The following is a 16314-nucleotide window of genomic DNA, read 5'->3' as shown; positions in this document are numbered from 1 at the left end:
GGCATTTATTTGGAATAAAATGAACATCGTGGAGATCGAGCTTCAGTTGATAATGGTACTAGATTACTGTAGGCGGAATATCTACATTAGATTTTGATGTTGATGTTGATGTTGGAAATTAGAAAGACGTATATCTACACAGTAATTGTTTCTTCATTCTAGTTAATTAAGAATTAGAAGTGCTGAATTGATACAAAACGTTATTCAGACATTGTCACTGTGATGCATCTGAAATGAACTAGTTTTATTGTTAAGGTAGAATAAGTTGTTTCACCGCTAGATGGAGTCATCTGATTAGAAAAAATGGAAAGATTTCTGATTCGACAATGTGACAAATCATAAAAACAAACAAATAAAACCACGAATAAATGAATAAATAAAGAAATAAATATGCAAATAAAAATTAAAATAAATAAATGCTTGGCATAAAAAGTAAATAAATAAATGTATTCATTTTAGTTTATGTTGCATATTTATTAAATAAGCTATTATGTTTTCATATTAAAATATTGCTATCTACAATTAAGATATTGATAGCTATCTAGGTACAGTCTAGCTACTACTGACTGATAGTATCCAGACTGTTGACTGAGTAAAGGGTCCATTTTAATTATTCAAGAGCAAAGAGTAGCATGCACAACTGAAATAATTCTTTATGCTTTAAAAAAAACCTAATTATATTACATCTTACAATTATCAAATGTATAATTGTCCATTTTTAAATTGGGGAGCCGAATGAATTCTCATGGTTTGAAACTTTACATTAATATGTTAACATATCGGTATCACAGGAAATGGTTGTGAATGATTATGAGTATGATTGGTCAGTTGGTTGCTGCTTTTTTTCCCCAATGGCTGACTAAAGTGCAAAAAACTACAGGAAGAGCAGGACATGGGTCAGATTTCCTAACTGCTTTGCAAATAAGTTTCACAAGAACAAAAAAGGTTTATTGCCTAGACATAGAGGCTAGAGCTGGCTTGTACAACATCAGCCTTTTCCTGTGGTGTGATGAAGTCACTCCTTCCATTTAAAACCTTAACACTGACACATTGGATGTCTTGGAACTACAGGCCATTAACGTTTCTAATTCAATTCAGAGTAACTCCCACATGACCAATTACCAAAAGTAGCATTAACATGCTACACTTGTAACTTCACATGTGTTACCATGGAACATAAGACATTGGCCCAAACACCTCCTTTGCTGTTACATAACTAGTCTTGGAATAAGAGATCCATTCTCACAAAACAGCACAAAACAAAGACATAGAGAAGAAAAAGAAGAAGAAAAAAAATCTTAGAGATCCTTTTATCTTAGTGGTTGAAGGTTTCAAGTTCTTAAATGCTTTGATATCACTCATTGGCGGACAGTGCCCAAGGGTTTGGTAGAAACAGGTGAAGAGAACAAAATGTTTACATATTATGTGGTCTTATTTCAAAGTCTACCTCAGTTAATTTTAAGCCTTGTCCTGACTGTGGGCTTCTTCAAGGAAACTGCTTTACAATCCAGTATTAAAGTTACTCTGTTAATGATTTCTGACAAGTGATAGCAAAAGCTAGACATCCCCTATGCTTTTTGAGTTTCATACTGAGACAGGGATGTATTTTGTCACCAATGGAAAACCATATAAAAGCTGTGTGTTCAGTCTAGGCCGCCTGCAGCTCACAAAAAAAACCAAAAAAAAACAAACCACAAAAAACCCCAACCCTGCAGTTGTCTGCTGGTGCACACTGCATCACAAGGAGGAACTGTTTGTACCATGTGACCAGGCTGAGAGGGCTTTGTTTTAACTTGATCATCGTGCACGCTTATCGAAGTTACTGGGACTTCTGCCACTGTTTGGCAGTGTAGAAAAATCTCTACTGCTATTCCTCACCATCCTAACAGAAACGTGGCCTAAAAGAGGAGGCCACAGGAGAAAGAAATCAAATAAACAAGCAACAAACAACAAAACATGGATTAACTTATACAAGAAGCCAGGACTCCATCCTTTCTAATGTAAGCCATTCATAACCAGCCAGTGAATGTATTTGTGTAGTATTTGTGCTAGCCGGCTAGTCTTGAAACTGTTGAATGCTTTCTTTGTCTATTCATGTAATTTACTGACAATTGGAAACATTACAAAAATGATCCAAAGAGGAACTTTGTTTGAGATGCCATTTGAACATGTCATTATCCCTGTGTCTCAAGAGCCGGCTGTGTGCTTTGTCGAGTCAATTAGAACTGATTATATGGGACCATGCAGTGGCATGGTCTGAGCTTACAGCCTGGACAATGGTGTCAGTCCTCACTGGCGCTTCTGGGCCAAGAACATCTCCTTTATGGAAAAATCCACTTCTATAACTACTGCCACCAAACTTACCAGAGCATTATAAGATGTGCCTATTCATCCTTCCAATGCATAATTGCTCTGTTGTTACGCAGTAAGATTTGCAGAGAGAATTAACTTTTTGCTATAATATTTTTGGTGTAAATGAATAGCCAGGGGTTAAACTGAGACAAAGTGCTCTTTATTGCTCTTGTAATCGCATGAGTGAAAATGTTGTGGAAGGCTGGTTTTATTGCATGTAGCCTGAAACATGATCGTGCTTTATCAGATCTAATTACATCAATGCAGGCATCAAATTCTTTAGTTTTGCCTTCTTACAAAAATCAGTTTGCACCACCCAACCACCCCACCACTACCACACATTAAAATACATCCAGTGATTGCGAGGTGACTAGCAAACAAGATTAGCTTGTTTCAGTAAATGTGAAAGTTGGGATCGATGAAGGATGAGGCTTGATCGGGAATTCCCTGCTCAGGGGTTTGGTTAGGCTTACTGAAAACAGACACCTTTCTGTTTCATTTTGGTGATATGGCTGGGAATGCTTCAGAAACAAAGGTGCACACTGCAGGCAAAGCTGTGTGATGTTAAACCTCTTGTCAATAGCAGAGGTGTGAGGACTGCTGGATAAGCATGGAGGACACGTCCCCCATCGTGACCATCCAGCCCAGTGAGGACAAGCACCCTTGCAGTAGCCAGAAATACGGCTCTGTCAGCCACGAGACTGCTGAGGGTGACATCCCCTCCGCAGATGCCGGAATCAAGTCCTCTAAGCGGGCGTATGTTGCAGTGGCTGTGCTCTGCTACGTCAATCTGCTCAACTATATGGATCGCTACACGATCGCAGGTGACGAGGCGTGGGAATCGTGGTTATTTTTATTTCTTGCCAGCCCTGTGGCCATTGGCACACCAGTCAAAAACATTTGGTATGTGTGTGTTTCAGGAGTTCTGCCTAGCATCCAGAATTACTTTCGCATCACTGACAGCACATCCGGCCTACTACAGACAGGTATCAGCATGTTGGCATTTAGCTTGCAGCCCATTAATGAATGATTGCAACACCTCAGACAATTGCTCCTGGGCATTCTTTCCATGCACTGAGAGCTGTTGGGGTGTCTGGATGCCATAGCAGAGGTTACTGTCTGTGCCTTTAACAGCATACTGTAAATGGTAGTTGATATATAAGGGATCACTATACATCTATTTTTGTAGCAACCACTTCCTGTTTAGTTGGGCGAGATAAACCTGATAATCTCGCCTCTGCTCAGCACCACACCACTGTAGTGTCAGTATTGCATCAAGAACGATCTGCTATGCAATAATGTAGTTTTAGCAGTGGTTTCATTGATGTTGTAGTCCAAAAATAACCAGTGATGATTTGGGTAAGGGGAGGCTGATGAGTCGTGGCTTCAGCAGATGGTCCGCATTACGAACCAATCACTTGCAAAATGCACTTATAATGCAACAAGCACTACATATGTAAATATGTTGGTTTAAAATTTTACATTGTTGTGCCTTTTTTTAAAGTGTGAGCTTTGATATGCATTCAAGCTCAAAGACGCCTTTAGAGTAAAACCATCAGCTATAGGAATAGGAACCATCAGCTATAGGAATTAAAAGAGGAACCAAGATATCTCATGACAGTAAAACATGACCACAGACATTACAAAATTTTTAAATTCGAAAGCAACCTTGGGTTTATGAAAGGTGATATATAAACTGAACCTATTGTTAATAAACTGTTCACGCGTTTGCAGTTTTCATCTGCAGCTTCATGCTGTTGGCGCCGGCCTTCGGTTACCTTGGAGACCGGTACAACCGGAAGGTGATCATGGTGGCCGGTATGATTGCATGGATTGTCACAACACTGGGGAGTTCTTTCATCACTGAAGAGGTAGCGTTACTGCCATTTGGCTCTTGGCAGATGTTCAGCATTTAAGTTATCTTTCACAGGAAATGTAGGCCAGAGGTGGGTAGTAACCCGCTACATTTAGCACGTTTAGTAACTTTTTGAACAAACTGTACTTTTAAGAGTTATTTTAAAAGAGTGTAATTTATACTGTTACTCGAGTAACATTTTTGTGAAGTCAAAAATTTACTTTAAAACGTTCCTAACGTAACATTTAAACTTTTTATTTTTTTAATAATTTTTTTTTTTACATTTGTACATTTTGCCACAACCTGTCAAGTGTGTGAGGTTTAGTAAAATCCCTAAAGCTGACTGAGCGAAATCTCTAAAGATGATGACTGAGTGTCGCTGTGCTTCAGGAAGTTAGAGAACTGGACAGTAGACCAACATAAGGAAAAGGGAACAAGCATGTTTTCTGGCTTGAGACTCAAATTATGACATTTATTAAAATAGCTCGAAATATATTATTTTCTTTAAGGCTCACATATATGTGTGAAGTCGATGCTGTCATTCTTAATATGAAAGTGGGGTGTGGTCCGTTATCAGTGAAATTCTAAGAAAATATGACTAGCTAGCTTCATAGCAGCTACTACACGCAGAAAAAGAAATGCAGCAACTGCATTGAACTTATGGCATGCAGGAATCCATGTGTCACGTTGAGGCATATTTTCAAGATTATAAAGATTATACAGGTTTCGAGGTTATAAAAATTGAGGTTTTTTATTGATTTCATATACTGATATTTCTTTCGACCACATACAGGCACAGCTGATAGCTAGACAGCGTAGGATATCCAACTAGCTAACCAGCCGTTCTACCTGATCGGTCACTTAATTGCAATGTATATATAACGAAAAGTAAAATGTCTAGTAATTGACCTTTGGCAAGAGCTCGGAATAGTCACAGAAACTGTACTCATCACAAACCGATCACCAAATCCAATGTGATGCTCGTGACATATGTTATATGCACAATTTTTAGTCGATTTGAAAAACCTCATGCAGTTTAAACGCATGAACTAAGTAGGACACAGACACAGAGCAAAGAAAAACACATTGTTTATAAAGTATTTTTGCACGCTGAATCCAAATACGTTTTTTTTTTTCTTCAGAATTCTCTCAACCATAGGATTTTTTTGTTCCATTATATTTACATCTTCATGTATGGCATGTAGCAGGGGTGTGATCTACAAAAGTGCTTTTAGCTGTCAACATATATAGGACAAATAGTTTACAACCAATTATACACGCATGTCGTTATGTAGGCTGTAGCTGGCCTGTGGAAAACCGGTAACAAAAGTAGAGCCTCTCTATGTTGGCAGACTATTACTGGACACTGAAGAGGGATGTTCAATATTGTACATATTATAAGTGTATAATAACAGCCTTATTTATGAATAAGTAATATATACTTATTGTACAATTTACTTAAAAACCATGCCTGAGAGAAACATCTTAAAAAAATATTTGAATTTTTAAAAGAACTATGATGACCACATATTTTAGTTTGTGGGATAAATATATATCTCTATATATTTTGTTGACCAGTGTTATTAAATGAGTTCTGATGAAGTAACTTGCTACTTTAGTAGTCTTTTTAACAGATACTTTATTACTTTTACTTAAGTAATCATTTAAATTACTTCTACTTAATTATTTATTATTTCAAAGTAACAGTACTTTTATTTAAGTACAGTTTTTGGCTACTCTACCCACCTCTGCAACTCGCAGGCCATTTTCATATTAGTCTCTCAGTTCACTCTGTATGATGCAACATCCTTCCCTTGGGCGGAAGGTCTTGTGCTTATCTTGTGTGTGGTGCCTTCACAATGCCACGTAAGTCGCTGTGGTCTCCCACATGTGTCTTTCTGGCTGCAGTACTTCTGGGTACTGGTGCTGATGCGGGCCTTGGTCGGCACGGGAGAGGCCAGTTACTGCACCATCGCTCCCACCATCATCGGGGACCTGTTCATTGGCTCCCAAAGATCCATCATGATCTCCTTCTTCTACATCTTCATCCCAGTAGGGAGGTGAGGACAGAACATAAGAAGAAATACAAGTGAATAAATGAATTTAAATAAAAAATCTAAATCCCCATGAGAGGTGAAACTCAACAAGTGCTGAATGAAATGCTGAATTTGTGTCAGAACTGAATGCAAACCACCTTGAAACACAGTCAGCTCACAAGTGTATTGCGTCCGTCCGTGTGCTGCTGTGAATGTGACAAACCAAAACACAACAAACTTCAGTCTGTTCAGTCAAGATCAGTGTGGCATTCATGTCAGAATAAAATGTAATCAATGTTCAGTCACAACCTGCTGCTGAGTTTTAGACACAGTCCTTGATATGGGGCCGAACACACCACAACAGACTCCTACTTTCCATATTCTGCACATCACTCTTTAAACACAATTGCACATGTGCAATACATTTCACTGTGTTTACTGTAATCATTTCATTTCGGTAAGGAATCTATGTTTGAAGTGGATAGCAATTGAATTGCGAGTTACTTTTCAAGGTGGATTATATTCAATTCTGACATGAACTCACGGTTTAGTTTTGTAAATGCTCCATGTATTGTTTTACAGGTCGAATGTATTGCTGTTCATTCTTAGTGCATTCCACATGTTGCTATTGAAAGTCACATCACGTGTGTATTGCTTTTCACGTTTGCCCACCGTCACGATTGCGTTTCAATTTGGCCCAAAACAACCCTCCATAGTTTTTACTCCGCATGTTTAGAAACTTTCAGATCAGCCTTGTTGGTTTTTAGCCTATATAATTTCTATGATATGTTCTCATAAATATGAAAATAGCACAAAACAGAGGTGGCCCTGAGCTCCAGCTTCTCCGGTTTCCATTACCCCACTTAGAGTTTCACGCGTCAAACCACAACCAACTTACTGAAGGCATGCACCACACTTGCAACAAGATACTACACACTGCCAGGCTTAGAGATGTTTTTGAAAACTCCCCCTAATGACACCCCTCCCTTTGCTCTACCCCCAGTGGTCTTGGCTACATCCTGGGATCCAAAATTGCCAGTGTGACAGGAGATTGGCACTGGGCCCTCAGGGTAAGACTCTTCTCTTTGGAAGTCAGGATATAGTTCAAGCTTTAACAGAGGCTTTCAATCATGCCAGTCGCAGCTTTCGGTCCTCACGCCTTATGCTGGGTCTCCAGAGGATCACTCTCTTTAATATGGACGGTGCTCTTAACACCTGGGTGCTTTTAAACTTGGCCCTGCTAACTCAGCCTGGAGATTCTCTAATATCTGAACATGTACTCCATGTTCTTAGTATTGGAGCTATAACATTTCCACATATTTGTAGTTGTGCTATGAATAGAGTCTTCTAGAACTTCAAATCCCTTCTCATAAAATTCAACTCAAAAGGTTTTATGCCTGTTTAATCATTTGAGCCCAACAAAAATAGAGCGAAATCATTTTGTGCAATAATAACTGGTCTAAAAACACATCGTTTGCTGTGTGTCAGTAGCAACAGGGCGTGAGTTGCCATTTCAGACCTACCTAGGAGCAGCTTCTTCCAAACTCCGGGTTAGCGAGTAGTAACACCAGCTGGTGTCAGCATCAGAGAGCGAGACCAGAGCTGGATGTTGAGGTTGCGCAGTAACGCCGGCGCCGATTCTTCTGCAGCTCAACCCGATCCTGGGCGTCCCGGGCCTGCTCCTGCTGGTGTTCCTCATGCCCAACCCTCCTCGAGGAGCCTCCGAAATGCAAGGATCTGTGTGCATTGAGCATACATCTTACCTGGAGGATGTCAAGTATCTCCTCAGAAAGTGGGTAACGTTAAGCAGAACAGACCTAAGCGTAAAGGTCACAGGAGGTGCCTAGAGAAGTGTATCTATTAAAAGAACTGTATGTGTGTGTGTGTGTGTGTGTGTGTGTGTGTGTGTGTGTGTGTGTGTGTGTATATTTTGAAAACAAAAATGTCCCATTTAGAAAAACTAGAGAAAAAGGGAACACAAAACAGTCCTAACGGGGTTAGGGGGTGGGGGGTAGTTCAACAAAAGCTAGTTTCATTTTTTAAACTAAAAGGGTAAAAACATGTCCTTATAATTATTGGGATGCAGATTAGGCTTAGCCGCAACTAAACCACAACTAAACGCAACTAAAGGTTAGTCTAGTAACTAAAAAGCTTAGTCTTGGAAAATACCTATTATATTGATAGTTGCATATTTATAATGTCTATATGATGTATGTTTGAGTGTATGCCATGACTCTGTATGCATGTTTGGGGATGGGGTTTTTCCCTCTAGCCGGAGCTTTGTGTGGTCCTCCCTGGGGGTGACAGCCATGGCATTTGTCACAGGGGCGCTTGCATTTTGGACGCCCACTTTCCTGTCTCGTGCCCGGGTCAAGCAGGGCATCATGCCACCCTGTGTGAAAGAGCCCTGTGACCCTTCCGACAGGTACGCGCGCCTCCACCTTTGACCTACATCTTCTTGTCTACACATGACACTTGCAAGCCTCATTTGAATATTCTGTCACAATGCAATAAGTAGAGAATGCTCCCTAATCAAAAACTAAGTGCTGCTTAAATTAAAATACCATCCTGGGCCAGACTTTACTTTATATAAACTATAGATCTTATATGACTATTAAACCTACAGACAGGTCTGGAATGGGTGTTAAATTCTCTGAGATTTTAACTTAAGGGGTTTCCCTTTTCCATGCTGTTTCCCTTTCCTGGCACAGCTTGATCTTTGGCGTGATCACGGTGGTGACGGGAATCATGGGGGTCTTTGTGGGCACCGCCATATCCAGGAAGCTGCGCGACCGGTTGCCCAGCGCCGACCCAATCATCTGCGCAGTTGGCATGCTCAGCTCCTCGCCCTGCCTGTTCCTAGCCATCGTGCTGGCGGGCACCAGCATCCCCGTCACATACGTATGCTCGGCCCAGCGCCTCAGCCCTCTTTGCCTCAGCACCCCGTGCTTGTCGGGACTCGCGTACAATCGCGGAGTGTTTTAGAGTCCAGCTCACTCCCCAAATGATTCCGAACGAATGTGCAGTGTTTCACTAGTAGGTTATAGCCAAAGCAAGTTAGCATTTTCTATTGGTCTAAGTGCAAATTAGCATTAATGTGTTTGTTTTGTTTTTCAGACATTCATTGGTATTGGAGAGGTTCTGCTTTCACTGAACTGGGCAATTATAGCTGACATCCTGCTGGTAAGACTCATGCTGCAGTTTCCATGAAGCGCACACACGCTGTCATGCTGATAAACTTGTACGTGACTCCAGATAAGATCATATGCTGAAAATGTAAATTGCAAAAGTCCATCACGGAATGATCTGATCATAGTTACACTTGAGATTGTAATGCCATGTTCCCTGTCTTTTTTGACATATTTTAGTATGTCGTCATACCAACCAGAAGGGCAACTGCCGAAGCCTTACAAATTATGGTTTGTCATCTACTCGGCGACGCAGGAAGTCCTTACCTCCTTGGCATAGTAAGCACACACAGATGTAGGCCCAAAAATGAAGCCACAGAAATCACAGTCAACCCGGGGACGCAGGTCCATGCTAACCACGGTGCCTCTATGTCGCTCACAGATCTCCGACGTCGTGAGCAAGTTACAGGCCACCTCTCTTGAATGGCGGTTCCATAGTCTGGAGTACAGCATTCTGATCTGCCCCTTCATCGGGGTCCTGGGCGGCCTCTTCTTCCTCTTCACTGCCCTTTACATCAAAGAGGATCGCAGGGCAGCAGAGGTGCTCGCAATAGGTACGGCAGGACGTGCTGGCCGACGCAGCGAGTCTCTGGGACAGTTCGATGCAGGTGGGCTCGACTCAGTGCAGCTGAGTTTGGTTGAAATGAGCCAAGCTGAATAAGTGACTAAGTGTTGGAGTACGTACTGTAGTAAGTGCAGGAGTATGTGCTATAGTAAGTGCAGGAGTATGTACTGTAGTAAGTGCTGGAGTATGTACTATAGTAAGTGCTGGAGTATGTACTGTAGTAAGTGCTGGAGTATGTACTGTAGTAAGTGCTGGAGTATGTACTATAGTAAGTGCTGGAGTATGTACTGTAGTAAGTGTTGGAGTACGTACTGTAGTAAGTGCTGGAGTATGTACTATAGTAAGTGCTGGAGTGTGTAATACAGTAAGTGCAGGAGTATGTACTGTAGTAAGTGTTGGAGTACGTACTGTAGTAAGTGCTGGAGTATGTACTATAGTAAGTGCTGGAGTGTGTAATACAGTAAGTGCAGGAGTATGTACTGTAGTAAGTGCTGGAGTATGTACTGTAGTAAGTGCTGGAGTATGTACTATAGTAAGTGCTGGAGTATGTACTGTAGTAAGTGTTGGAGTACGTACTGTAGTAAGTGCTGGAGTATGTACTGTAGTAAGTGCTGGAGTGTGTAATACAGTAAGTGCTGGAGTATGTACTGTAGTAAGTGCTGGAGTATGTACTGTAGTAAGTGCTGGAGTATGTACTGTAGTAAGTGCTGGAGTATGTGCTATAGTAAGTGCTGGAGTATGTACTGTAGTAAGTGCTGGAGTATGTACTGTAGTAAGTGTTGGAGTACGTACTGTAGTAAGTGCTGGAGTATGTACTATAGTAAGTGCTGGAGTGTGTAATACAGTAAGTGCAGGAGTATGTACTGTAGTAAGTGCTGGAGTATGTACTGTAGTAAGTGCTGGAGTATGTACTATAGTAAGTGCTGGAGTGTGTAATACAGTAAGTGCAGGAGTATGTACTGTAGTAAGTGCTGGAGTATGTACTGTAGTAAGTGCTGGAGTATGTACTATAGTAAGTGCTGGAGTATGTACTGTAGTAAGTGTTGGAGTACGTACTGTAGTAAGTGCTGGAGTATGTACTGTAGTAAGTGCTGGAGTATGTACTGTAGTAAGTGCTGGAGTATGTGCTATAGTAAGTGTTGGAGTACGTACTGTAGTAAGTGCTGGAGTATGTACTATAGTAAGTGCTGGAGTATGTACTGTAGTAAGTGTTGGAGTATGTGCTATAGTAAGTGCTGGAGTATGTACTGTAGTAAGTGCTGGAGTATGTACTGTAGTAAGTGTTGGAGTACGTACTGTAGTAAGTGCTGGAGTACGTACTATAGTAAGTGCTGGAGTATGTACTGTAGTAAGTGCTGGAGTATGTACTGTAGTAAGTGCTGGAGTATGTACTATAGTAAGTGCAGGAGTATGTACTGTAGTAAGTGCTGGAGTACGTACTGTAGTAAGTGCTGGAGTATGTACTGTAGTAAGTGTTGGAGTACGTACTGTAGTAAGTGCTGGAGTACGTACTATAGTAAGTGCTGGAGTATGTACTGTAGTAAGTGCTGGAGTATGTGCTATAGTAAGTGCTGGAGTATGTACTGTAGTAAGTGCTGGAGTATGTACTGTAGTAAGTGTTGGAGTACGTACTGTAGTAAGTGCTGGAGTACGTACTGTAGTAAGTGCTGGAGTACGTACTATAGTAAGTGCAGGAGTATGTACTATAGTAAGTGCTGGAGTAAGTGCTGGAGTACGTACTGTAGTAAGTGCTGGAGTATGTACTGTAGTAAGTGCTGGAGTATGTACTATAGTAAGTGCTGGAGTATGTGCTATAGTAAGTGCTGGAGTATGTACTATAGTAAGTGCTGGAGTATGTGCTATAGTAAGTGCTGGAGTATGTACTATGGTAAGTGCTGGAGTATGTACTGTAGTATGTGCTGGAGTACGTACTATAGTAAGTGCTGGAGTATGTGCTATAGTAAGTGCTGGAGTATGTACTGTAGTAAGTGCTGGAGTATGTGCTATAGTAAGTGCTGGAGTATGTACTGTAGTAAGTGCTGGAGTATGTACTATAGTAAGTGCTGGAGTGTGTAATACAGTAAGTGCAGGAGTATGTGCTATAGTAAGTGCTGGAGTATGTACTGTAGTAAGTGCTGGAGTATGTACTGTAGTAAGTGCTGGAGTATGTGCTATAGTAAGTGCTGGAGTATGTACTATAGTAAGTGCTGGAGTATGTACTGTAGTAAGTGCTGGAGTATGTGCTATAGTAAGTGCTGGAGTATGTACTATAGTAAGTGCTGGAGTATGTACTATAGTAAGTGCTGGAGTATGTACTGTAGTAAGTGCTGGAACACCACATCACACAAGGGCAGAGAAAGAAAATAAATAAAAAAGTACACTTGACGTTTAACAATATAATACGTTAGATATAAGATACTCTACCACTAAAACAACCCAGCAAGCTATTGCTTCACACTAAAACACAGCAAGCAACACAGCAGATTTATAGTACACATTTTTAATAAACAGTCATTTCTAGGACATTCGCAGGATTGTGTAGCAGAATTTACAATTTATTCTCAGTATGCAAGATTGTGAAACACAAGGCCCTTTTGGTTCGTACAGCTCTGCACGGCTAAACCCAGGATTGAGCTGCACAGATATGCGACCATGTTGCCTGGGATGTGCAATTGTTTAATTCAATTACAGGTTATACTTAAGGGAGCTAGAGGAATGCAGTAAGAGAGAGAGCGATGTTGTGGGTCCAGTGCAAGACAGCACTGTTTCCTGCCCTAATCTCTCTGTTCTTTCACCAGCATGTTACCCACACATCTTGGATAGAACCCTACGATTTACAAAACGTGTTTGTTTTAACTGTCAGCTTCAACTTTTTATATCTTTAATAGAGAGAAACAAAGCAGCCGTGTTGCTCTGAGTGGACCCAAAGGCATGCTGCCCTGTGACTTTTCTCTATTAGCGAGCTGAGCCCTGCCCTACCACACGGCTCTACTTGTATTTCCAGAACTAGGATTCTTAGCGTGTGCCGTATGAATGCTACCAACGCGCATCCAGGACATGTGAGATATGAGATGTCCAGTGTACCTATAGCTTGTGTTCTTCCTTGTTTTCTTCCAGGCATCCCAGGGGAGACTCCCACCAGGACGGAGGGCACGGCAGAGTCGGTCTGAGCCGGAGCGCGCGTTCGGACCAATAGCGCCGCTGATACCGCCGCGGAGCGTCCTAAGCTCGAGCCGTCTCACGGCCACAGCAAACTTAATTTGATTTTGATTTGATTTTGAAACTTAATTGTCTTAATTTGATTCATTGATTGCATTTTTTTTCTTTTTTGCGTGCAGCTACAAACATACATACAGCTACAAACATTGTGTCTTTAACTACCCCCCCCCCCTCCTATTCCACAAGTGCATATCCAGTTTCTCATGTTGACCACATTCCATATCTAAGCATAAATACCTTGATCAACAGTCCGTTGCAGCTCAGTGTCATATTAAATATATTCATTATATGTGCTTAGGCCAGCTTCTGGATATGTTGATGTTCAAAATAGTTCTTACTGTGATGTCTCTTGTTGGTCCTGGTCTTTCACTGGAACTAATAGAAGCCCAGACATAAACCTGATTTAATGGCTACCAAGGCAACATAGCATATGCGCTAAAATAGCCTCCATAAGCTTCTTGATTCCAGTTCAACCACAGACTGAGAAATTTATCTGATAGTATATGTTTCTTGTTTTATTGAGATTTTACTACTTTTAAATAAATGTATAATATATGAGCCTATAAAGTTGTTAGCTTTGTTATATATGAGGTTGTTATTTTTGTTGATAAAATGGGAAACACATGTAATGCCACCATTTTACTACAAGATGGCACTGTTCTTACACATAAGCAGCCTTGCTATAGCCTACAAACAAATCAAAAATGCTTGAATATTTTCATTTGACTCAGCATATGATTAATGATTAATTACCTTTGAATTTGCAACATGGCAGTTTTAGATTCATTGCATTTAATGTTCCTCTGTGCTCAGGAGATCTGTGAAATCAGGCTCATTAGTTCACCTGATAAAAGTAATTAAAAATGTATTTACATATTAGCATACACAGTTTACCTCATACAAATAACCAAGGCCTTAGCTATCAGCGCTGGGCTAGTCAGAGAGCAGTGACCACATTTGTGTTGGAGAACTGGGTTCATTCTTCTTGAAGGTGGAACTACAGTCCAGTTTGAATGTGCTTCCCCGTCCCTGTTATAGTGAAGCTTTCACACAGAGACATTTATCTGTTAAAGTGGAAAGAACCTTATAAACTGGCCATCTATGTGGTTTCAATCCTTTGATTTAAGGAATTCTGGGTGTGTGTGTGTCTTTTGTGTGTACAGTCATGTATGCTCATGTTTAGTTATATTCTACCCATAGCATTCTCTAAAGAGATAGAAACTTGTCAATCACCCAGGCTAGCTTGAAACCAGCAACTACACATGCACACACACACACACAAACAGTGTAGATTTACATTCACACAACTGTCCAAAACTACAGCTTTCATCTCTCAACACTCAAGACGGGACAGTTCAGGGATGACAACGGCGTGGCAGATAGCAGCCGGCCTTTCCGCGAATTCAAAGGTCTCAGGCTGAAGCCACAGTGAAAATATTATTTAGGAACATTTTTGTTTTTGACTTGCTCAGGAAATGCATTCTTCTGTGACATCTGTCAGTGACACTGATTGGCTTGCTCAACAACCGCACAAGAACAGCTAATGATTCCCACCTTTACGTAACGCATCAACCCATTGTTCTGTCCACTAAATTCTTCCGTCAAAACATGGCACTCCGACTTGGCCGCCGTCAGACGCCGATGGCCAAGGTCGTGGTTTTGCGGGAAAAGTCAGCTGTTTGCTTTTCCTTATCGCTGGGACCCGCTTCCATCCTTCTGTTTGGTCCTTTTCTTCTCCGCTCCTGTAATAATTCCAAGCTCATGCTTGGAATTTTTGCAGACGTTTCCTTGGCAGACCCGGTTCCATGGACAGGGCGGAGCGTTCTCGCTAAAGGCAAAGGCAGCCTTAAAGATTTCCGGAGAGCATTCCAGCCGGGTAAGACGTTTGACCCGTAATTAGGACACAATGGGCATTGTCCACCACCCGAGCTGGTGTGGCCTTTATCGGCACGATTATGCCTTTCCTGTGAGTGACTCCCAAACCTGACAGGAAGCTGACACAATGGCTAATAAATTCAGAAGGGTGATCGATGAAAAATAGTGAGCCAAGCCAAATGTGGAGTGGGAGACAGAAAGTGTGTGTATTCGGGGGGTTTGTGTTTACTCTGAAATACTTTACATTCCAGAGTGATGCACAAGCATTCTCAGATACACACAGACAGACAGGCATATACTGAGAAAGACATGTGCACATACATGGACACACACAGGCAAACACACCAACAGCTCTCACATGGCCCGGTGCACTCATCCTCTCTCCTTCCTACCTCACAGCTGCAATGAGTGGGACACTGTAACGAGGCGCCTCGCCCAGTTACTAGACCACATTCGCCCCCTGCGTTCTGTAGCTTCTGCTATACTTTCCAGGATCCAATGGCTGAAGAATTCTGTGTTTAACCCCTCCCATACCAAAAACCCTGCCAGCACGTCCCAACTCTGAGGCCTCACTATGTAACTACATGTTTTTCACATTAGTTTCAGTGTAGTTATTGAATACACTCAGTGTTTGGTAAAGTGTTTAATAAGTATGTTTAATAAATGAGCAATAAATCTCAGGTTCATGGCCCCATGTACCACTGTGCATCTCATGCTGACCTAAGCCCTGCCAGACTTCCTTTTCTCTCAGAGTCACGCTGACCTAAGAGCAATTTTATGGCCCAGCCAGCCCTCACGCAGGCGTTATCAGCGGGCCCTCTCAGCAGGGGGGATGCGGTCACGCCCCTCCACTATCGGCCATCAACTGCAGAGGGGGCGTGACATCACTGGGGGGCCCCCTGTATGAAGGCCACCAGGCACGTGCCCAAGAGCGATGACATCAGTCTCTTTAGCTGATGTCGCTAAGGGATCAGGGACATTTGCGCCAGTGCCAACTTCAGTATCTGTTCATGCCCATGAATTTATATTTCTAAATACAGGCTTAGAATTGCCCGTGTAAAAATACAATCATGTGTCACAAAAACCCGTTTTAGTCATACAAAACAGATTAAGACATCTTTCCTAAATATGTTATAAGGTCCTCCATTATGCCTGAGCTTCCCCACATTTATTCTAAGGAGCAGTGTCATTCCTGACACTGTACGGATCACACCTCAGCCCTAT

At 41.6% G+C, this 16314-nt stretch overlaps 1 protein-coding gene and 1 long non-coding RNA gene across 3 annotated transcripts; one reads left to right on the top strand and one right to left on the bottom strand.

Annotated features, from left to right (window-relative positions):
• Nucleotides 1-1697: 1697 nt before the first annotated feature.
• Nucleotides 1698-14345, top strand: spns3 (SPNS lysolipid transporter 3, sphingosine-1-phosphate (putative)). Of its 2 annotated transcripts, none has more exons than XM_035527585.2 (13): nt 1698-2000; nt 2936-3176; nt 3273-3338; nt 4087-4223; nt 6116-6267; nt 7247-7313; nt 7893-8035; nt 8516-8668; nt 8955-9144; nt 9361-9426; nt 9612-9710; nt 9814-9985; nt 13114-14345. In XM_035527585.2, exons 2-13 carry the CDS (start codon nt 2963-2965, stop codon nt 13164-13166), a joined length of 1512 nt encoding a protein of 503 aa, XP_035383478.1. In that variant the 5' UTR covers nt 1698-2000; nt 2936-2962; the 3' UTR covers nt 13167-14345. The 2 variants fall into 2 exon arrangements, with proteins under 2 accessions (XP_035383478.1, XP_026854377.2); XM_026998576.3 differs by having other exon boundaries at nt 1702-2000; nt 2939-3176.
• Nucleotides 4940-7907, bottom strand: LOC145659050 (uncharacterized). Its single transcript, XR_014125030.1, has 2 exons — nt 7767-7907; nt 4940-6249 (listed from the first exon to the last, which is right to left on the bottom strand). It is a non-coding gene; the product is annotated as an uncharacterized LOC145659050 (long non-coding RNA).
• Nucleotides 14346-16314: the final 1969 nt, after the last annotated feature.

Source organism: Electrophorus electricus, chromosome 8 (genome assembly GCF_041902795.1).
Source record: "Electrophorus electricus isolate QZ-2024a chromosome 8, ASM4190279v1, whole genome shotgun sequence".
NCBI classification, from domain to species: domain Eukaryota; kingdom Metazoa; phylum Chordata; class Actinopteri; order Gymnotiformes; family Gymnotidae; genus Electrophorus; species Electrophorus electricus.
Note: the sequence above shows the minus strand (reverse complement) of the source record. Positions and strands in the feature narration are given on the sequence as shown.

What these genes read in the sequence shown, in the direction of transcription:
- spns3 (XM_035527585.2), top strand. Translation starts at nt 2,963, where the DNA reads ATGGAGGACACGTCCCCCATCGTGACCATCCAGCCCAGTGAGGACAAG. An exon ending in GGATCGCTACACGATCGCAG is followed by an intron (nt 3,177 to 3,272) that starts GTGACGAGGCGT and finishes TGTGTGTTTCAG; the next exon opens with GAGTTCTGCCTAGCATCCAG. An exon ending in GTCAAGTATCTCCTCAGAAA is followed by an intron (nt 8,036 to 8,515) that starts GTGGGTAACGTT and finishes TTTTCCCTCTAG; the next exon opens with CCGGAGCTTTGTGTGGTCCT.